Source organism: Sciurus carolinensis, chromosome 12 (assembly GCF_902686445.1).
Source record: "Sciurus carolinensis chromosome 12, mSciCar1.2, whole genome shotgun sequence".
Classification (NCBI taxonomy): Eukaryota; Metazoa; Chordata; class Mammalia; order Rodentia; family Sciuridae; genus Sciurus; species Sciurus carolinensis.
Genome location: NC_062224.1, coordinates 111,734,713 through 111,758,432, shown reverse-complemented (window position 1 = coordinate 111,758,432; position 23,720 = coordinate 111,734,713). Strand labels below are relative to the sequence as shown.

Genomic DNA, 23,720 nt, shown 5'->3' with positions numbered 1-23,720 from the left:
CAATAAATATTGTGTATCGGCTGGTGCTGGTCACTTTGTCAGACCTACGGGTACAGTATAATAAGTCCACTCATCCAAATATGCCTTTCTGTTTATTAAGATCATGCTATTCGAGAAGATTTTGTTGTTTCCTAATCAAAAACATTTGTTTCTATAGACTTTGTTGCTAATGTGAATGGGATATTTCCCATTTCTATGATATAGGCAGTATTGAGAAAGGCAGCCAAGTTTGTGGGTCATGCCGTTAATATTAACACTTTAACCCCAGTATCTTACTAATTCTAGAGGTGTTTTGTCAAGCACTTGAATTTTCCAATTATTTGAGTTAATTTTGATAATTTGGATATTAATTTCTTCTGAACTCTTGGTTTTTACTCTTGCCTCATGTATAATATACGATTTTATTTTTTCAGTCTCTCCTCTGTTTGTGATTATATATCCTTTCCCATTTGTAATCATATATATATTTTCATCTCCCATCCTCCCCTTTAATTGTGAATTATGTATTGGTCAGGGGAAAACATTGTGGGTAAGCTTATCTGTTATGTTATTTTTGTATCTCCTATTTCACTAATTATGGTTTTAATCTACATTAATTCTCTTTTCATTTCATAAATCAATCTATGATTTCTCTAGATAAACATTGGCTTTTACCCTCTTCCCTGAGAGGTAAACATATGTAAGCCATTCATTTTCCTACAGCCTTTCCTCTGTTCCATGGGATATGAAGAGTTTGTATTTCTGTCTTTCTAAATAATTTGCACTTTTGTATTTTGCCATGAAACGAGGGTTATCTAGGAGTGTGTTTCTCAAGTTTTTCTTTTACCGCTTTTGTTTAAGAAATTATTTTCTTCTTTTTTGTTTGCTTTATTATCAATGAATATAATGTAGATAATCTCCTTTTTAAAGCTCAGTAAGGATAATATTGCACATAAGTGTTGGCCTACATGGATAATGGATTTTTATAAACATTTTGTGCATAATTTTAAAAATTTTCTATTCAAGGAATAAAAATTCTATTAGAAGAACTTCTTTGTACTACTTATTTCTTTTATGTGTTTTATTTTTGTTCATTATAACCATCCAATTTGATAAGAGTTATATTAAAATGTAACTACACTAGTAGAGGAAGGGTACTGGTGGGAAGGGGGAGGGAAAGAGGAAGCACTGTGGATTGAAATGGAGAAAGCCATGTCACGTGCATTTATGAACTTGGCAAAATAAGCACCACTGTTATGCATAGCTATTAATGCACTAAAAATTACCAGCGCTTCTATTTCAATTAATTGAGTTCATGTTGTATTTTTGTAGCACCTGCTTCATTTACTTATCTACTGTGTTATTTGGTACAGCTTTATGAGTATTTTCTAATCTTCACAAAATATACTTTATATTATTACAGAATATTTCTATTCATTTTTTCATATCATTTATTCTGTTTCATACTTTAAAATTCTGTTGCCTGCTGTTAATATTGCCATTTATACTTTAAAATTTTCTTTATTTTGTTCTTATCTGACATCTCTTTGCATCTCTTATTTTTATAAATACCTAACCGGGTTTTGTTTTTTAACCTAAATCGCCTGAGTTTAGAGGATTCAGTCCCTTTGCATGAATTTAATATTTAATATATTTGATTTTATTCTGTCATCTTATTTCTTTCTTTTTCTGATTTTATCCTTTTTCTCTTTTGGTTGATTTGCTCAAAAGATTGATTTCTCTCTTTTAATTTTAGAGTTCCATTTTACTTTTTATTTCCTTAATATGTAATGATGTGTTACTATCAATACATAGTCAATACATAGTCCTGTTATTCCATGAGACAAGTCAATAATTATTTCTCAGATGAGAGAGGTATTTCTCCTCCTCCTCCCCAACCCACTTCCTGCAAGGACCCAAGACCTTCAAGATCCCTTTATTTCTGTGTCCCCTCTCTCCACCCCTCCACTTGCCAGAGGAGATCTTGGTACATTTCTGCTGCCTTCCAGCCCCTTCCAGATCAACACTTCTTTTGGGTGTGTGGTATGTCCTGTGCATGCAGAGTCCACGTCTGGCCCGCATGATGTACACTCTTGGTCTCCCGCACTTGTTTTGATGAGGCTCTGGATGGTACTCGTTTTATCGCTGGCCCATTTTCTCTCTTCATCTCTCCTCACCCCGGGGCCTCTCCGCAGGGTCACTTGGTGCTGCAATAGCCCTGAGGCAGCTTCTGGGTTCCCCTCAGTCTGAGTGTGGGGATCACATCCTGATGGCCATGGGCTCCAACTCCACAGCCCTGGTGAGAGTGCATGGGTATCATTTCACAGCCTTCTGCCTTTTGAATGTCCAGTCCAGTGAAAGCCAGTTAATCCTCTTTTGTAAGTAACTTACTGTTTGTTTCAGAACTTACATGCCTAGTGGTATCCTTTCTCATCAGTTCCTCCTGGAACACATTTGAGTTATCTCTGCAAAACCCAGAGAAAGTCTCCTTTAAAAAATAAATAAATAAATAAGATAGTTTTTCTTTAATGATTCTTTTTTCCCCTCTCATCTTCTTTTCCTAGGACCCCAGATATTTTCAAGTTAGGTGTTCTCGGTCTTTCTTCTCTTATTTCTCCTTCTGTATTTTCCACTTTTCCTATTGCATCTTCAGTGCTGCTAATTCTGTTCTTGACAATGATCACTTTTCTTCCTGTCTACTCCATGTTGGAGTTTGACAATCTGACGTTTTAGTTCCCGGAAGCCTGCACGAGCAGCTCTTCCAGGGTGTCTTGGTCCGCTTCTCCCCTGAGTTCTCCCACATTGACGGCCTTGGTGATTACTGTCTCCGTTCTTTCTCTCTCTGGCTGCTCGGCCTCTTTAAGTGTCCTTTTATTTTTGTTTGTTCATTACGGCCTAGTTCCAGTTACTTGGCCCTTTAAGCAGCTAGTCCCACCACACGGGAAGCCACAGTCCTCTCAGCCATTATGGATCACCAACAGCAAGTTGCCATTTTCCTATGGAAGCACCAGGAGGGAGCCTTTCATCTGCATTAGCGTGGAAAAAACTCAGTCTCTTCATGCCTCCCGAGGGCAGAGGATCAGGCACGGTAAAGGGTCCTGTGGTCATTGAGGGAAGTCTGACAGGGGTGTGCCACATGCTGGGCCCTGTCCTAGGACTCTCCTGTGGCCACACGGCTCGTGTCCAACCCAGAGCAAGGAAGTACTACAGCTGCGACACTCACACCCTCTACCTGGGTCCTGGATACCAATCCTGAGTCCGCCTTCTTTGAGAATGAAGGTGTGATTAACCTGAGCGGGAAGTGCAGTTAAGCCACTGTCATCCCAGAATCCCCCGGGCACATACTTGATCCGTGCACTGTCTTGGTGGAGTGTGTCCGCTGACTGTAAAGGCATCCAAATAGATGAGGGGGCGGTGGGGGCACGAGCGAGAACAGAGGGAGGGAGAGAAGGGGAAGAGAAGGCAAAGGGGCAGAGAAAGGAAACGCATAGGTAATTATGAAATCACAACTTGATCAGAGGTGTGAAGAAAAGGTCAATAGCAATGGGAACAAGGGAGGAGAGAGGAGCTGGCCTGGAGGGAAGTCAGGGGAGGCTTTGGGGGAAGCCATCACCCGGAGGAGCTAACTGCAGAGGGGAACGGAAGCACTGCCAGGCAGCGAGCAGCCCCGCGAGGCACCGGGCTCACCTGGGAACTAGAGGTCGGCCGTGTGGCTGGAGCAGACGGAGCCACGTGTGAGAGGCAGCCAGAGCCGAAGGTCATGGCCAGCTGCACTGCGGGACTGCAGGCCGTGGTGGTGGCTGTGGTCCTGAAGCAGGTTGCCACTGGGCTCAGACTGGGTCACATTCTCAGATCATGAGGATTCAGTGCAGAGCACCAGCGGAACGGGAGCTGGGATGTTGGGACACCATGAGAGGCTTCCATGACAAGATCGTGGCACCAAACGGAGGAGGGTTGGGGACGAGTGAAAAGTGTCAGAAATACCCCAGAATATCCAGGGCACACCACCGCCGGCGAAACGGGAAACCGGAACAGTGGAAGACCACCGAGCTGGAAATCACCAGTTCACGGTTCTCATCCGGTGCATCCCCCACTGAAGCGGCAGCCTGGCTCTGGGCGGGTCACACGGAGACGAACACAGGAGCCTCTGCGGTTGGGCAGAAGCCGAGCTGCTGGGAACCAGCGAGAACACCCGGGGAAGAGTGAGGAGGGCGACCGTTGATCTTGTACGCTGTTGGCATCTACCTAAACTGGACTGGTTCCTCCCACACCAAGGCAATGGGACTGTATATCATTGTCTTAAAAAATGATCATAAGTTTTGATCCTGGAACTATTTATAGAAATATTTCCTCATAAAATAATAATAGTTAATGTGGCAAACATGCATGCATACTGTCCATTTTAGTACGATTTATGATAGGAATAACAAAAAGGAAATTAATATTAGGAAGTTAAGCAAATGACTATCATTTATATTAATGGTTATTCTGCCATTATGTTTATAAAATCTAATAGTATAAGTAAATGGTCATGTGATAACAGTAAATGAAAAAGCAGGACATAAAATTAATAAGAGAACTAGAGAGAAAAGGAGGTGCAGGAAGGAGTTTAAACTGTATGAACATACATGGAACAAGAGTATATGAACCTAGGTTACTGTCACCACCGATACCTGTGTGACAGCTGCTTTTATATTTTTATTTGGTTTCCAATTTTTCAACATGGGTTTCTTATATTGTGTGTACTTTTATTATCAGGAAAATCATAGTATCATCCCTGTTTTAGATGACACATTATAGGTATCGTGCCCTATTAAACTCTGATTCTCTTTCCCCTTTACAATTTGACGAGACTTTCTGTTCTGAATCTAAACAGTCTCTTAGGTTTGTAAGATTATTCCCCTGCATTTAAAGCTTTTATGAGCTGCTTAGTCAATGAGACTTGTAAATTGGCTTTAGAAATCGATTTTCTTACTGGGGAGTCACAAATTCCTTCTCAGGGTCCCCCAGTGGGCTGTCATCCAGGGCATTGCATGGAGTGTGTGTATCCTTTGCCCTTTGATTGCTCAGTAGCACAGATAAAATGAACTCATTCCTCTGAGGTTCTTAGAAATAATTGTGTCATAAACACATATCTCGATTTGCTAATTATTTTTAAATACAATGGGTTGTTTTGTTTTTCTCTAGTGATTGAGAACTTTCCACTTGGATTGTCATCTATATCGTCACTGTCTGCAGGGACATAGAATCCCTTTTGATTTGGTTTAGAAGTATGATTTTTTATTTATTTATTATTATTATTTTTTAACTCCAGGAATGTGTACAAAGACTATCGTTTCCTTGAGCTGGCATGTGACTCTCAGGAAGACGTGGACAGCTGGAAGGCTTCTCTCCTAAGAGCCGGGGTGTATCCTGATAAGTCCTTAGTAAGTTGGCTCTTTCTCTTATTTAACAATTATTATTACCTGGGTTTAAGAAAGTATGCTAGTTCTATATTCCATGTGCTAGAGAAACTAGTTTTCTTACTGACTTAGCTAATCTGGCATACTCTTGGCTGATACTTTGTTCTTTTTATATTGCTTTTTATGATGCATTTCTCCATCAGACTTCTGCATTAAGAAGCTAATCAGTGTATTTGTTGAAGCAAATGCCCTCCCCGTCACAAAACATGAGCTGCACTTTCTCAGACCAAGATAAAGATTTTGTTTTAAAATGTTATTTTCCCCCATATGTTATTCCAAAGTATTGTACGTTTTCTCTGTGTTATTCCACGGTATTAATACAAGTAACATATCATCAGTAGTAAGACCACTATTTCATACTTTAAAAAATACTCGTTTTCATAAATCTCTCTCCTTTCCTTGTGTCTGTGCTACTTGTACCCATAGTTGTATCTGTATTTGAACTCTGGCTATTGTCACTGGGAGTGTGAAAGAACAAAAAGCAGTGTTGCTTATTCCACTCATCTTTATTATCACACTTCGAGTGTCCTGGAGACCCTTCTCTCGCTGAAGTTAATAAACAGACCTTCTCCTTGTGTGCTTTAGAAACTGTGATATTGCACAGGCTCATCTGGATTTACGCTCCAGCAGTCCTGCCCGTCTTGTGCACGTGCCGTTACACACGCTCTAGATGAATGGATCTCGGTGATCTCTGTACCCACCCAGGTTTCTCCCCAGTATGGAAGCATCAAAGTAGAGCCCAACTGGGTCTTGTCCAGTTTGACCCTTGTGCTGCTTACTTGGCTCTCAATCAGTTCACAGGACTGATCGTGTACTGATCTAGGCTCACAGTAGGAACAGAGTCTTTCCAGGCTAAATCTGAGAGTTGGGTACAATGTGGGGAAAGTGTAGCATTTCTGTGGAACTTCAGGCCTGGCCACATCCCTGGGCTTACATTGGAAATTAACAGAGTTCTTGGAGTTAAAGGGTTAAGGATTTGAATCAAAATGTTCTTTCTGCTGCTATTTTAGCTCACACCTGGACCCCTTAACCCCCTTCCATCCTACACATGTCTCGGTGGCACCTAAAACAATGAGTCTCCCACATCATGCCATGAGCCCTGTCATAGGACTTACACCTGACACTTGCCTGGTGATACCAAGGTACAGACACATCTATGATTTTCATAACTGCTATCCAGTCTTTATCCTGTTGTGGGCACAGATTTGCATAGAAACACACCCCTCTAGAGACTATGGAGAAATCATTTTAAAAATTGGAGTATCACTTCTACTTTAGCTTTCAGTTCTAATTATTACTTATTACTCTTCTGTATCCATTGATGGTGGTGTGCTTACTTCCACAAACATTCCATATTAAAATGCACATATACTTAATATTTTATTCATCGATTCCACAGTAACCTTCTGGGCATGTGCTTTTTAGCATCCTCAGCACCATCAGACAGGTGAGCAAGGTCCTGCTCCACAAAACAGACACTGGGCAAGAGCATATGTAACAGTCATCACACAACATTAAGATAATGGAAAGTCCCACTTAAATAAGTTAAAGGGACAGCAAGAGTGAGGGGCAGGTAAGCTTTATTTTTTGAAAGGGAACCAAAGGAGACCCCTTTGAGTAACAGGCCTTGGAGCGGGCTTCTCAAAGAAAGGAAGGATTAAATGCTATGACTGTCTGAAGAAGGGGATTTTTAGCAGAGGCAGAGCAAGTGCAAAGCCACATGCAGCATCTCAGAGCAGCAACAAGGTCTGTCTGGAGCACCATGAGGCAGGACAGACTTGCAGGGTCTCCAGGATGGTGAGGACCAGATGATGCTGGCCTTTAAAGGACCTGTGAGCGTTTTGCATTTTATCGTGAGGGAGGGAGCACCAATGAAGGGTGTCTCCAGTTAGTTGACGGGATAAGATTTTCATTCTTGAAAGACCCGATGGCCGGGTCTGATGAGAAGCAGCAGCACCTCTGGGTCCAAGCACAGGCTGTAGTGCCGAATCCCAGGTGCTTGCTTACAAGCTGCGAGACCCTGGGCAGGTGCCCTAGCCACTTAGATTTTACAGTTCTCATCGCTTAAGAAAGACAATGACAGTCCCTAGCGGGTGGTTGATGGGGTCCAGTGTGATAACGTGTGCAAGGACTGAGCAGAGCAACCCAGTGAGCACTCCGGTTTCATGTGTGATGATAATGATCATGACTCATTTCCAGCACTTTAACAGCTAGAAATAATTATAAATGTAGCCCAGTGGGATTGTAAATACTTTATGCGATTTTTCTATCTTCCAAATATGCTTGAGAGATATAGGATTTCAGTGTTGGGGGGGTATCCATGGCGTGTGTGTGTGTGTATGTGTGTGTGTCTTTCTTACATGCAGCTAGAGTTGTATGAAAATGTTTTAAATCACTTTTGTAAACTAAATCTGTTTTAAGTGCACTAGAACAATTTGCTATTTAAGAAATTTTGTAATGTATTTTTTTTGCTCAAGAAATTTTGTAATGTGTTTTTTTTGTGCAAGAAGAACCATCATGGAAAAGCAAAATTTCCCAGCACCAGTTTTCGTAAATCTGGGTTTTCATGCTTCGACAGCTCTACATCAAGAAGACAATCAGAAATATTTTGTTTTTAATCAGAATATTCACTTTTAAGCAAATATAGAGACGTCCTCCACAGTCTGTTTTGATTCTTTTCACGTTTTCATTTGTTTATAAACACACATTTGGTACACTTGCCTGAAGAAGGAGACAGAGGTTTTTACTGCATACCAAAGACAAGACAGGAAATTAAACTTGGCAGTGTGCCATGAACACTGCTTTTCTTGGTTTCCATCATACACAATATTTGCATTTTATGCACAATGTAGGCTTATGGGACATATTAAAGGCTTCCTTGGTTTGCAGATATTTAATGGTAGCTAACTGTTAAAATCAGTTAAATAGAATGCTTTCCTACAGGTTCCATTTTGTGAATGCTCTCACATTTGGGAGGACAGTTTTAGGTCATTCCCGATTTAGAAAAATTTGAAGAAATTAACCTAATCACTGACACCTCCAAGTCCTGACTTATTCTGTGATATGTTCTGCAAACTTGTGTATCTGTGTGTGTGTGTGTGTGTGTGTGTGTGTGTGTGTGTGTGTAGTTAGAGGCTACTATTGAATTGTTAAAAGATTTGTTTACTGACATATACATAGATTGTTCCTGTAAATGAGATTACAAATAAATATGAATTAGATTAATTATCTAAAGAACGTGATAGAACAAACAGCAGACTTTTTTGACACAGGTTGGTTTACAACATGATTTATACATAAACACCAAGGAATTCCAAATTCAAATTCTTTGAAACATAACGTGTGCAGTGGAATGAGGTAGACTAAGTCAAATGCACTCACTATTTTAAATCCTGACCTTGCCATCTATTAGCCATGTGGCTCAGCCTTTGTATTTACTCTCCCAGTTATTTATTCTCTGAACTCAAAATAACAGTGTCTTCCTCAGCATGATTTGATAGGATTAGCCGAGGTCCTCATGCATCACATCTAGCTCAGAGCCTTCAGCTGGGCCAAGTGCTCGATGCCGCACAGCCATTGTTATTATTCAGTCACTAGTGTCCGTAGCTCTTGTTCCCAGTCTAGTCCCTATCTTTTCTTTGGAAACTATCAGTTGGGTTTGTGCATGTGAGCATTTTCCCACGTGTTGACTAAGGAGGTCCTGATGCTGCCTGAGGAGACCAGCCAGCCTTGGAGGCAGCGTGGGTCAGGCTGAAGTGAGCCAAGGGGCAGGCGGGCTCTCACCTTCCTGAAAGAAGGAACCTGAGGCTGCCACATGCCCTGGACCCAAATTGGTATCAATTCAGTTTCACGTGTTGGGCGAGTGAGACACCCGAGAACTTTGTAAGAGGTGTATGTAGACAGGTGAGGCTTTAAGAGATTCATATGTTCTGTATACGTACCTCGATGGCGTATTGATTAAGAGATTTAAATGACATGTGGCTGGAGACATAGTCCAGGGTAGAGCACTTGCTAGCATGTGTGAAACTCTGGGTTCAAACCCAGCACCCCAAAAAGCAAAACACACAGCAAGAGAGTAAAAAGGGAGACACTGGAACTTCACTTTTCCTCGGTGCTCAGGCTCTCCCAGCCATCATGGAGCCTTCTGGGACTGCTTTGCAGGTTGGAAACCATCTTACAATAAGGTCCTTCTGGACTTTGGCCTCTGTACTTTCCTCTGTGTCAAATAAAACACAGGGGAATGGGACTCTGTCATTCCAGGAGGAGAGGCGGATGGCCGTGGGCCTCCGGGTGCTCAGTGATGTGGCGGAGGCCACTCACAGAAAGCCCACCCAGGAGCCCACACGAGGCTGACGTGGCCGTCCCCCGGCCCTGCACCAGGCTCACCCTCAGCTTTTTCAGCAGTGCCTCACGCACGGCGCAGACTCTCCAAGGCCAGCTGGGGAGTCATAGCCAGTCCCCAGTGGAAGTGCTTTCAGGGTGTCAGTCGTAGATCTGTCACCCAGAGGAAGGGAGGCAGTCGTCGAGCCATCCCGGGTCCCATTCACGGCTGCCTGTGCCTCCCGCAGAACAGACACTCGGGAAAGGACTGAATGAAACCAGGAGTGGCCAGGCCACACCACGTCCCGGCTGTGTGTTTCCTGAATTTAGGGATGACGGCCTCCTACTCTGTGACATCACTGTTGCCACTACAAACAGAACCATCTGCCATGGAGTGGGGAAGCCAGTCATTCCCTCGTGTGCAAAAACACTTGGTTGAACTCCTGAAACTTATTTGGTAGATCAAAAGCTGCACTGCCGTGGAATGCAATAAACTCCATCTGGTTGAGGTATTTTCAGCAATATTGCACTTCTTGGGAGAACCAAGGTCCCATTATTCTCTAAAATAGACCTTTACTCATGATAAAATTCCCAGCAGGAATCTTTATTGCCTTATTGAACAGTTGGCATAGTCTTTAGAAAGGACACTTTTTTTTTTTTACTTCATTCATTCTTGGACCATTATTTATGTCTCAGATAAACTGGTGTGTTAACGGTTATATTTTGGCAAGTCACAGTGTCAAGAAGCTTCTCCACACTGGTTTATCAGCACCTTTGGGCTTTCTTTTAAATATGATGGCCAGGATGGCCCCTGGGAGAGGCATTTCCCCAGAGTTGGTACTGTCTTCCAGAACTCTCTCCTGGGGCCGTGGCCTTGCTGCCCTTCCAGAACATCCCCTGTGCACCCTTCCCCTCCGTGCCTCACTTAAAGCTCGAGGCCAGGCCTCGGGCCGGGCTCCTCGGTGCTGTGCTCTGCTGTCCCTCCCACAGAGACATGCGCTTCGCTCTGGCTCTGCAGCCGGCATCTTTGAGAGGAATTCCTGGTGGGTCCCCGCAAGGCAAGTTCAGATCTGTTCCCGGCCCCCAGCTGCTCACGTCTCCCCCCAGGATCTGACCTCAGGAGGACTTGGGCTGCCCCGAGAGCGATGAATCACCATTTTATTTTTTTAAGCCATATGCGAGTTAAATTGTTAGATATAAATCATACTCTCCAGCTCCAGTTTGAAACAGGAAAGCCATTTGCCCGCCGACTGCTGCTGGCTGCTCCACCTCCATCCAGAGCGTGGCTTTCAGAAATGACTGCACTTTTGTGACTAACCTTTCCAGGCCCATTTTCTTGAACGAGGACCAGTGTTGCTTTTGGCAGCAGCCCCGATCCACAGCCTTCACTTCCCATGCCAACCCAGGACAAAACTCATCATCATTTACAAAATAAAGGAACGGTGCGTGGAGGGAGGCCGCAGCCTGGTTTGTGCGCACTGCCTCCCGGACCTGCCTGCACCTTCCTCTGCTCTCTTCCCCTTCTTTTTAATTCCACCTTGTTTGAAACCAAGACTGCAGTGTTGGTTTAAAAATGCTCTGGACGGTGTTTTCCAGGGCCTGGCGTGTCGGAGGAGGGGCTGCTGGAGAGGGCAAGTGGCCCTCAGCCGGCCTTCAGGGGAGAGCAGGCCACACTCTGCGCCAGTTCAAACTCGTGCCCCGAGTTTTCCCAGCAGAAAGAAAGGGGGAACCTCCGTTGTAACTTCCTGCAGTTGTAAACGTGTGATTTCACTTAACCTAAGTGATTCTTTGACTCGTCCACGAGCTCTGGATGCTGGGTGTACGCTATTGGATGTGAATAGTTAAATTATTTGTGTTGCTTTTGCTCTAGTAAGAAAAACCTCATAATTTTAAAATAAACTTATGTTTAACATATTCCTTTTTTTTTTCTCCTTGCGGCTACGTGCACAGGGGAACAACAAAGTAAGTTCTTTGTGCTGTCGCAGATCCCGCCTCCCCAGCCCCCGCTCTGCTCCTGCATGCGTCTTGACAAGAGTGTTTCTGTGCACGTAGGAACGCGTCGTCTGTGACAGCATGAGCTACCTGGTTTGCACAGTGGGGGGAGGTGTGTGTGTGTGGACGACCATTGTGGCTGTTCTGTTTCAACCTTTTGGGAGGGAAATATATGACGCTCTCAGGGTCGGCTCTTGGGCCGTTTGGAGAGGTCGGTCTCATAAAGAAGGAGACTGGCACTGAGAGCCAAGATTTCCAAGGTTAAATAATGAGGACCCTTCCACAGCGAGGGTTCAACCATCTGATGAAACTCAGTACAGCTGAAGTTTTTGACCAAAGAATCAAAACCCCCACGTTAACATTGCAGTTATAGAAACCCCAAGCTGGAGTCTTAAATGGAAGCATGGCTGACTCTGTTGGCGCAACTGAGCTCGATCAGCGCTGAGCTTTGAAGGTGCCTTAAAGTGGAGGAGGGTGGGGTCAGCGTTTGACTGGGCTCCTGTGCCCTTGATGTGTTCCAGCTGGATGGAGCGGGAGGGTGCGGGGCGGGGGAGGCGAACCGTGCGCAATGTGTTTATGAAAACAGGCAACACACGTGAGTGGTGGGAATTATTTTAACGTTGTCGTTACAATAGATAAATGAGCATTTTAGTAGTTCCTAGGGTTGCTAGTTCGGTTAAATTTTAATTCTACTTTTCCAAAAGACTAGACCTCACTTATGCTGGAAATATAATAGGGATAAAGTTGGGGAAGATGGTCTTAAGTTTGGCAGGGTGATTTGTTCTCTTATTTTTTTGTGCAGAGATATATTAGTGCTTTATCCTACCAGGTGGCCCACTCAGAATGGGTCTCAGCAAATACAATAAGAATTGAAAAGAATCTGTTGTCTAAGAGTTGGCCTGCATGTTTAAACCAGCTGGAACCCATCAACGTTGCTATTCATAAGCCATACGTATAGAATGGAAAACAAATGTGGGGAGCCCTTTGCAGTGTACTCTGATGGAATGTGCTGTTATGGAGTAGAGTGACAGAGATGGTTGGTCCTGAAAACGTGTCACTTTATAAATTTATATCTTGATCCAACTGCTTACGACCCAGGTAGTAATACTTAAAAAAGGTAAACTGTACCCAGAAAGCACAAACAGGCGTTTGTGAAGGAGTAAAAAGGTGAACTTAGACCACTTACGGTACATTGTCTTAAAAAATCAGGTCACATGAAAATGACTAAAATTTCTTCTACAAAGTAAAAGATAATGTTTCTAGCTCATACAACCACTTTTGGGTAAAACATTTGAATAAGCTATAAAAACTTGTATTTTAGTTCTTTTAAAGTATATTTCAATTCTTGAATAGTAAATATGTCTAATACCGGTCATGTGCTTTACACTGAATCTCTGGAATTTCATGTGCTACATTTCTTGTTTGTAAAGAACAAAAACAAACAAACAGGAAAAACTCATAAACACTTAAAAAGTTTCCTGGGCTAATTTTGAGTGCATTAATAGGAAGCCTGTTCAGATGAGAGGTCCGGCAACTAGCTGCTGACGTTCGGGAGGTGCTGACTCAGACTGCTGGGGGGGTGGCATTTGTGATTTGTCTCTTTCTCTAGTGATTCACTGCTGACTTAGGAGCATTTATAAAATTCCCAGAGAAAACACGTTGCCATGGCAGAAGCCGTCTGTTTGTTGTGTTTTGCTCGATCGAGTTGTTCTGGGTAATAAAATGTTCAGTTCAGTGTAGTTTACTGATTTTCAAATGTTTAAACACAACAAGCAATAGAACTCTAAAGTCCTAACCTGTGGCTCATCAAGGCCACTTCCAGGAAGCTGCAGAATGCCCTCTGGGGTGCTGGGCCCCAGAGTCACCATCTGCATCAGGAACACCTGGCGCCTGTGCTGACGGATCTCGGGCTCTGGCTCGTCAAAGGCCTCAAGGGTGCGAGCATTTACTGTTCTGATTTTTAATAGAAGAGTGGATACTTAGGAGTGGCTGATATTTATCGTCCTGTGCCTTATTTTTAATTGTTTATGTTATGCACAAGTGATAGTTTGTGGGAAAATATAAGGCTAAAACTATAAAATGTGATCATTGTGCTGACCACAGACTCTGGCATGAAAAAGTCTCCTCAATCACAAACATCACATCTGCGTGCTATTTTCCTGTAGCTTCGAGTTTCAGCATAAATGGAAAACACTGGAATACAAGCTGTGCTGTCTCCAGAGTATAGATCTGGATTCTTCAGGAGGAGAATACGAGGTTCATTCTTCCCTCTCACGCTGGAATGAGTGTTCCCAGTTGTCCCCAAGGCAGCACACCTGACTCGTGGCCTGCCACGTACGTGAACCAGCTGTAAACCATGACTCATCCCAGACTTCCAAAGCCTAATTGTTCATTCAGCGCATGGAAGTTTATTATTTATGATATTAACCGGTCTCCGAAGAAAGTGTGGTCTGCTCAAGTCTCGTGTGCTTGGATGAGCAGGACGGCTTCCTCTTCCCACATCCCCTAGTACGCAGCATGTCCGTGATGCACGTAGACGCTCTGTGGTGTGTACACCACCACTACTGCTCCTTTACTCCTCGATAGCCACACTGATCTGCTTAAACCATCTTTAGGTCATTCTCAGGATTGGGAGCCGATCCTCTGCACCCCAAGAAAACAAACTCCACAATAGATGCACATTTAGATTCACATTGTGAACATATGGTGGACAAAGTATCAAGGCTCACATTCCTCCTCACATTATCATGTACATTTTCTTCTTAAAGTTTTCCTCTTGTAAGGAAATCACAGTGACTCAGGGAAATTTTTCCTTTCAGGCCTATTACTTATTTTTCCTTTTGAAAATGTTTTTTTTTTTTTTTCTTTCCCTGTTGGCATAGTGATATTTGAAATTGCTTGGGATAGAGTCTGTCTCCTCCTTGGATGGGTTTCCGTGGGCCATGGAAGTCAAGGTCTTCATTAAGAAGTCCAGAATTCAGACATCCTGAGTCAGTTTGGGGAATGTGAACGAATACATGCAGTGACAGAGAGGTGGTTTTGTTTTTAATTTCTTGAGTGCAAGTGTAAATCAGAGTGTTTCCTTCAGACCGGAGAACTTCAGGTAAAAATTAATCTCCATGTTTTATCCTAGGTAAGCCTTTTAATTTCCTTCTTGAATTGAATGACCTGTCTGGTGGACTTTCCTAGAGATGTAATAGACTTTTAATTTTATTTCTTTATTAAATAGTTTTGGTTAAATATCTTTGTTAGATTAGGCGAATTTAATGTAGAGAAAAACTTAAAACACGGGGAATAAAATTCCTCCTTTTCATGGTTTCTTTTTTGGACGTGTTGGAGATCAAACCCAGGGCCTCGCACCCACTAGGTAGGCACTCTACCATTGAGCTACATCCTCAGTCCAGGATAAAATTCTGTAACAAAAGTTCTCAAATTTCTTAATGATGGTGATATCAGGACACAAATGAAAACTAAGAAGAATCCTAATCAAAAATTAATGCTTCAAAAAGTTGAAATTATAGAAGAACCTACATTTAATCTCTTCCTTTAGTTTTTTTATCTTTGGAAAGAGAAATTTACACTTTCCTTAACAGTTTTTTCCCTTAACTCTCTTTTCCTCTTTTTAAATTAGAGGATTCTCATATTTTCCTCCATAGAAGTATAAGATTGACTAGATTGCTTCAAGAGAAGGATCATTTGAACAGGAGAAATAAAACAGAAACAAGCTGAAACAGAATTGTAAAATTACTAGTCTTTATCTAGTCAGGTTAAATGCAATAATTTTACAATATTAGAAGGCCTTCATATTTCAGGGAAGAAGGAAAGGAAAATCAGATTTGAAGCTCTGATCTTACACCATTTAAACACTTTGTCTAGTGATTTCTCAGCATATTCATCAGGGCCGGTGAGCCCGTTGGCCTCCATCTGGGGGAAGCAGAGGAGGTTTTCACCTGGAATATTCCTCCTGGTCACCCTCTAGATTCTAGCAGTCATTGCAGAGGCAGAGTTTGCCAAAACAAATGGCCCAAAATGTCTCTTGAGGAGCACAGATGTTAAATCCATGCTCGTTAGGCCTTTTCACGCCAAACCTTACGTTACTCTCCTGGGTCGTGAGAGACGGGAGCAGCAGCCCTGAACGCCCGTCCTCCCACCTTGGAAACGACTGACCGGTGATGCTCGTCCTGACCCTGCTTGGTGAAAGGGGCAGAGCTCAGTGTCATAATGTGCACTTCCTCTGGAGTGTTTGAAAGCGTGACTCAGCGGCGGGGCATGCTGAGTAGTTTAGGTAGGGTCAGCGCAATTAGGATTTTTTTTTCTTTTTTTTTTTTTTAATCCTGTGAAGCTGTTCTCTGAATTTCTTAGAGAAGCTGTGTGTATTTCCCTGGGACTTGAGGAAAGTCCCCATCCGGGTGACTGACTTTATGCATAGACCAATGAAGAACATCATCAAGGTTAAAAGGGTGGAACCTCACCGGCCTCCAAGTGTTATTCGAGTTGCATGTGTATTTAAGACTGAATTGTCACTTTCAGCCACTGCCACACCAGAAAGTCTTTGGTTCTCTTTGGCAAACCAACATTAAAAAGAGCATCGGGGACGCCTGGATTTTGAACCCCTGACTTGAATCATAACCACTTGGAGGAAAGGACATTTCAACTGGGTCTGGAAAACTGTGAGAAATGAGTTGGAATCTATGTTTTGTTCCCAAATTGATTGGCATGGCCAGATACTGTGTAGGTAGGCGAGAACGGATCTGCTACCCAGAAGGCTCAGAGAGGGTGGATGGTACAGAGGCTTCTGAAGGGAAATTAGGGCTGGTTCTGCATTTTTATTTTCTTTGTGTGTCCAACATGAGGTGACTTCTCTCTCATTAGTGAGACCTGATGCTGAACGCAATGTAGCTGTCTTGACATATTTTCTTTCATGGTATTGCAGAAATCTCCTTTTTGTATGCTTCACAGTCCTTTTAAATGGAATTGCTCTATCAGTGCTCTCAAAATAAAAGCAATTCTTCATACCTGCTTTGAAAATTTGTTATCATTAGATATGATTTTAGAAGTTACATTTTGATAAACTTTGTTTTGAAACTTAAGCCCTTAGAGAACATTTTAATCAAAAGGTAGGAACTTACTTATGTGTGGTTACAATACTGTACAGTGAAATCATATGGAATCACAGCAACAGTGAGAGCCTAAAATCCTCCTATCTTCAGATGATCAACTGGGGAAAAGGCAAAAGGATGTGACTGGTATAAAAAACTAATTCTTGTTATAAAATCAATCATGGCCCTTTATCAATAGGGTCAACTATTTTCAATCAACCACAGTTCAAAAATATAAAATGGAAAATTCCAGAAACATTTCATAGCTTCTAAATTACATGCCCTTTTGTGAAGCAGGATGAAATCTCATTCAGTCATTCTCTGTCCTACCTGGGACATGAATCAGCCTTTCTTCCAGTGTATCCACATGGTATACCCTACCCGCCCGTTAGTCATGTAGTAACCATCTCAGTTATCATACCAACTGGTGGGATATTGCAATCCTTCTGTTCCAGTAACCCTTATTTTACTTAGTAATGGCCTCCAAGTACAAGAGTAGTGGTGCTGGGAATTCAAATAAACCAAAGAAAAGTCATAAACTGCTCCCTTTAAGTGGGAGTGTCAGTATAATAAGACACTTAGAGAAAGACCACAGTCACACAACTTGTACTGTATTTTTTGTTACAATTTTCTTACTTTATTATTGTTATTAATTTCTTACTGTGCTTAACTTATAACTTAAACTTTATCATAGGTATGTATGTATAGGAAAAATATCTATATAAGACTTGATACTGTCTATAATTTCTGGTATCCACTGGGGTTCCTAGAATGTATCCCCTGTGGATAAGGAGGCACTGGAAAGATAAAATATTAAATAACTAATAAATATAGAAAACTAGAGATTAAAGATGCACCTCAGAGATGATGCAGGTTCAGTTCCAGACCACTGCAGCACTGTGCTGAAAGGAAAATTAATTTTAAATGGAATTTTTAAAATATTTTTTTAGTTGTCAATGGATCTTTTTTTTTTTTTAATTTATTTATATGCAGTGCTGAGACTCAAACCCAGTGCCTCACGCATGCTAGGCAAGCACTCTGCCACTGAGCTACAACCCCAGCCCTGGAATTATTATTTTTAATGGAAGTAAATTAATTGGAAGAGGAAAGAGAGCAACTAAAACTCTCGAAAGAAAGAAAGAAAATAATGATCAAAGTAAAAATTAATTAATTGGAAAATAGTAGAAGAAAATATGAAGGTTTAAACTGCATACAAATTGAAAGCTTTTAGGCCAGGTGTAGTAGCACAGACCTCTAATCCCAGTGACTCAGAAGAAGGTTGAGGGAAGAGAATTGCAAGTTCAAGGCCAGCCTCAAAATTAAAAAAAAAAAAAACTTAAAAGGGCTGGGGTATAGCTCTACTGGTAGAGCACCTACCTCTGAGTTCAGTTCCCAGTACCACAAACTTAAAACTTTTGTGTGGGACAGATGATAGTAAACAGTTAAAAGGCAAAAGACAATTTAATAAAATATTTGCAGCATACATGACAAGAGACCAAATATCTTTAAAATAAAATTATTTCATTTCACTGTTTAAAAACAAAAAAACAAAATTAAAAATAAAATTTTTTAAATTTAAAAAATTAAAATTTAAATTTAAAAAAAGCAAAAAACCAAACAAATTTAAAAGAAAAAAAAAAAGTCCTGCCTATTAGGAAAAAAGAAAGCTGATGAAATTAATAGGACATTCATTTAAGACCAATAAAATGCAAAGGAGTAATAAATGTGTGACAAAGTGTATCAGTTTCACTGGGAACCAAGAATCCTCCATAACAGGTAACCAGATGTCGTCAGTGAGCCTTCAGGTCAGGAGAAATGGGCAGGAATGGGCATGGGGAGGAGGAGGTTGCCTTGGAGACTCAAGAGGCCAGATGTGTGCAGCCTCCCTGGGGTCCGTTTGGTTATGTGTGTTCAATGTCTATTTGCAGACCCTGGGGTCCGGCAGTTCAGTTTATCCACCGCTTCAATAATTGTGCAAAGGAATTTGTTTGGAAATGACTTTGAAACATTGTTCCTAATCACCAGTATTTCAAAATAGCATCAATGTCTGTCATAGATCATTGGTGAAATGAAATGCCATGAAGTAAATTAATAAATATATAAATGCATATATAAACCGAACTAGAAATTTTCATGAGAAATTAACTGGGAAAAAAACCTGCCCACCATGGTTAGCATAATCCTATTTTGCTTAAAATATTTTATTTGGAATATATGCATGTATTTTTGCATATAGAAATTTTGAGAAGATAGCTGTGCATGGTGGCACACACCTGTAATCCCAACTACTTGGTAGACGAGGCAGGAGGGTCACAAGTTCAAGTCCAACCTAAGCAAAATCCTGTCTCTGAGTAAAATTTTTTAAAAGGGCTAAGGATATAACTTGGTGGCAAAGTGCCCCTGGCTTCTTACCTTAATTCCCAGTACCAAAAAAGAAAGAAGAAATTCTGGGAAGATATATGCCAAAATGTAAACAGTGTGGGAAGTTTAAAACTTCTTTCTTGTATCATTTTCTCATCTTCTGTGCAACTTTTTACAATAAGTTTTTAACATGTACCAAAAAAATGAAAAAGAAGAAAATATTTAAATGAAGGATGTGAGAAAGAAGTAGAAACATAAAAAGATGAAAACTGAATGTCCAAGAGGGAAATGTGTAACATAGAAACAGATTAATATTTATAAGAAAACAGATTAACTTTTACTGGAAAGCCGAAGCTAGTTGTGGAAATGAAGTAGAAATTATGCATTTCAGACTCTACAAATATTCATGATTATGTAATGCTGATTATTTTGATTTTTGTAATGGTCACGCCTATTTAACTCCTTTCCCTTTATCTGGCCTCTGCAAATGTGCTCTTTTCCTCGCTGCCTTGTGCACTGCTGAAGGGCACGAGGCTGAGTCTGCGTGGTCACACTCCCTCGTGGCCGAGGGCTCTCAATAGCACCTTTGTTTCAAGTGCTCACAGTCCGTGGCAGGCACCCCCCCCACCCCCGTCTTCCTGAACCACTCACTTCCTTCATTCCAGCTTTGCACCCACCATGACCGTGTTGCACATTAAGCACAAAAACTGCATCTTACGTAAAGTGCATGTTATCCAAGGATTATTAGAAAGCCCTTTTGTGGCCTAATTTCTGGCATTTGATCTTCCTCTCCTTTACAGTTTTCACTGAGCTCTAGAGACAGTAACATAATGTTAGGCTACATTCTGTAAAATTTAACTTTGACTTTGGATGCATTCCCTTGAACCCATCCATTCGTGCAAAAATACTGTGAACCCTGAAAGCTGAAGAGCAGGGTGGCAGTCGAAGTACCGAGATGAGAATTAGGGGTCTTACTAAGAAATGTGTCTCTAGAGGGAAGAATTCCTTTTGGTTTCAGGAAGTTCGCCTTGAGCCCCACTTCCTGTGTGTATGCTAGGCACCCCACCAGACACCTCCAGTCAGAATCATCGGGTGGACGCTTAGACATATGCAGTGTCTGGTCCCTGGGGTCTGTATTTAAGCACAAAAGATTACAGTCGGTGGCCGTAAAAGCCAGGGACTTATGCTACTTCTCAACAATAAACAGGGTTCATAAAGAAAAAAGTTGCACTCGAAGAGAACATTTGCAACCCATATTCAGACATATCTTACTTTTGTCAAAGTTTAAATAATAACTTATGAATCATTAAGAAAGACATAAAAAAAAGGGGGGGAGCAGTATGTAGATGGTAACTGGGTTAACGTCAGACCTGGCAATTGCAGCAGTTGGGTTCAGGATATATTTTGGTCCTAGAGCCCATTCTTTGATTTACTGATTGACTAGATATGGTGAGAGAAAGAGTAAAATTTAAGAAGATTCTTGGGCCTTGGACAATTGGTGAATATTAGTGCCATTTAATTAGATGAATAAGATAAGAAAAGGAAAAAAATAGAATGGATCGTTTTGTTTTCACCGTGGTAAATTTGGGATGTCCACTAACAGTAGTGTTGTCAGGACAGGTGAAGTTAAACTGCTGTGACGAACAACCCCCCACATCTCAGGAACACCAAACTATGAGGTTCATTTCTTGCTCGAGCTGCAGACCCATCTGTGTGACTGGGACCCTAGTTATCCTCACCTCCAGGTCATAGTATCATTGTCCAATCACTGAGGCAGAGGACAGTGACAGAGATCACTTAATGCTCTTAATGCTTCTGTCTGAAGGTGGTCTGTCGTTTCCACACTCCTCTCATTGCGTAAAGTAAGTCACATGTCTACACATGAATTCAAATCAACAGAAGACACGGCCTTACCAAAGGCCCTGAAGAGGAAGCAGATAGCTGCATAACTATCTTAGTATTCAAATGCCAGTATCTTCTTGGGAGTTAAATATGTAAATCTAGAATTCCAGGGAGAAGTCTACAGACAGACTTTTGGAAGTTTCTGGGTATTTAAGATCTTGGCACCTAAAGAGAAAACGTAGGGACCCCAAAGAAGAGAGCTCAAGACAGAATGCTCTATCCTGAAAAATCACAGTAGGAGAGGAGAAACAGCAGAGGAAGAACAGTCGTGTGTGCCTGTGTGTGTGTGTGTGCGTATGCTCACGCGTGTGTGTTTCACTTGACCAACATACAAAAAGGTGTGGGAAATGGGTGTGTAGAATTAGGGGTTACTTTGAATTTCTCCAGACATCCATTAATTTATTTCTTGCTGTGCATTATTTTTATGAACTTAGAGATCCAGGAGGGTAAGGGAAATGTTTATGTAACAGATGTGTCGGGAGGTGGCGAGCAGTAATGTTTCAGGAGGCTAGGGGAGTGCCAGGCACTTTGTGCGAAGCTCTGAGACCACACGGGCACACACCTGAACTTGGGTGGAGGTGGTAATTACCAACACAGGCCACACACCTGCACATTGGAAGTAAATGATCTGAGCAGGGCAGGAGCCAGGGTCTCAGAATGAAGCCTAAAGTACGTCACTTATTTAGGCTTTTATTTTTTAAAAGAAACTACAGGCAAGAAGACTAGCATATTTTATCTTAATAGTGTGCTCTTTCTCTGAAGCTTTTTCATTTTGTTGGCTCAACCTGATGCACAGGTTTAGTCTAGAGTTAGGAATGTATTTCTCTGAATTATCAGGATAAGGAGAGTCTAGTAAACAAATTTGCAAAAAGAAAACAGAAGAGTGGAAATAGGGGCTTAGAAAACTTGTTCAGACCAGGCACAGTGGTGTACGCCCTTAATTCCAGCGGCTCCAGAGGCTGAGGTTGGAGGATTACAGGTTCAAAGCCAGGTTCAACAATTTAGTGAGGTCTAAGCAACCCAGTGAGACCTTTCTCAAAATAAAAAAATAAAAAGGACTGGAGATGTGGCTCAGTGGGTAAGTACCCCTGGGTTCAATTCCCAGTACCAAAAAAAGAAAAAAAGAAAAAGAAAACATATTCAGTTCCATGCCAACTCATTGACTCAGTCCTAAAATAGAAAAGGCTAATGTAATTTAGGAATATCTGGTTACAAAACAAAATGGAATTTTGAAGACCAATTTTCATAATGACAACACATAGTTATTAGCATAAAATATTTTTACTGACCAAGCTGAAGAAAGGTTCTGATTGGGACATTTTTATTTTCATCTTTGAAGCAATTGTCCATTAGTTGTATAAAATTTCTCATTTTTACATTCACTGGCCTCAAATAGGATTGGTGACACTTTAAGAGATTAGACAAGAAGTGTTTTATATAAATACTAACTTGATACAAAGAGCAAAATAGAATTTTAAAGAAAAGATCAGCTTAAAATCCTTCTATCACTCTAATGAATCCCTCAAAAGACTTGAATATATATACATATAATCAGTTTCGTGTGTTTATGTTTGTGTGTGTAAAATCACCACACGTGCACACACTGATATCAGTTATTCTCAACCAGGGGTAATTTTGGTCCCCAGAGAACATTTGGTACTGTCTGGAGAGATTTTCAGTTTTCAGACTGGGACTGGGAGTTACTATTGGGATCTAGCAGGTAGAAGTCAGAGATGCTACTGAACATCCCATGATTTACAGGACATCCTGAACAGCAAAGAATTATCTGGTCGAATGCATTGCTAGTGTTAAGCTGGTAAACGTTGCCTAGCCTGAAGGAGTATGCAAGATCTCCCCACCTAGACCCAGCCTCTGTGGTTTGATCTGTGACCCTCACCAACAATCCCAGTTCACCATACACAGCCCACATTCCCCACCGCACTTGAGCAGTATGTGTTTCCCATGAGAAAACTCCCTGCCCCTGGACTTGCTGGCTTGGGAAGTACAACGGTAACCATAAAGATTTGCCTGCTCAGGCTTACATACTTGGGCAAGGGGTCAGGGTCAAGGACTCCAAATGTTGCCTTTACCAAGGCTCTTTATGAACCAATGACTTTCATTAAGTGAGAAGATCTGAATTTTTTGTAAATTTCAGTAACTTATGTTCTTCCACTAAAAGTCTATCTCAAAATTTGGTATTCCATGAAAATAATATTTCCATGAAAATAAAATATTTCGGTATTTGAGCATTAGAACCAGATAGGGAAGTAGACTCTCTAAGGCATGGTTGAAGTCTGAGTCTTTATCAAGAAACAAGTTGCCAGTTTTCCAACGTTAACTTCTCCGTTTTCTGTATTGCCCAACAGTTCAACTCAGGAATCGTCACACAGAAAACTTGCTTCACTAAGATATGGGACATATTGTCTGCCTATCAAGATTTTTTTTCAAGTCTCTCTATTATAGCCAGGACGGTTGAAGCTAGGCCCAGAGGTAAAGCTGCCCACATCCACTTGCTCAACTCACTTCAAGCACAGAAGTGAAAACCTTGATACTTTGATTTCTTTCAAATGAGATAGCATTACTGAAGTCAGTTCGAGGAGCCAAG

At 41.6% G+C, this 23,720-nt stretch overlaps 1 protein-coding gene across 7 annotated transcripts in view; it reads left to right on the top strand.

The window, feature by feature from the left end:
* Nucleotides 1–23,720, top strand: part of Dnm3 (dynamin 3) — a 472,254-nt gene that overhangs the window by 369,887 nt on the left and 78,647 nt on the right. For 4 of the 7 annotated variants that reach the window (XM_047520009.1, XM_047520008.1, XM_047520006.1 and 1 more), the window contains 2 exons: nt 5,294–5,405; nt 11,712–11,723. In XM_047520009.1, the coding sequence (XP_047375965.1) occupies nt 5,294–5,405; nt 11,712–11,723 (124 nt within the window). The remainder of the gene's footprint in view (nt 1–5,293; nt 5,406–11,711; nt 11,724–23,720) is intronic. The other 3 variants (XM_047520011.1, XM_047520007.1, XM_047520012.1) reach the window with 1 other exon arrangement.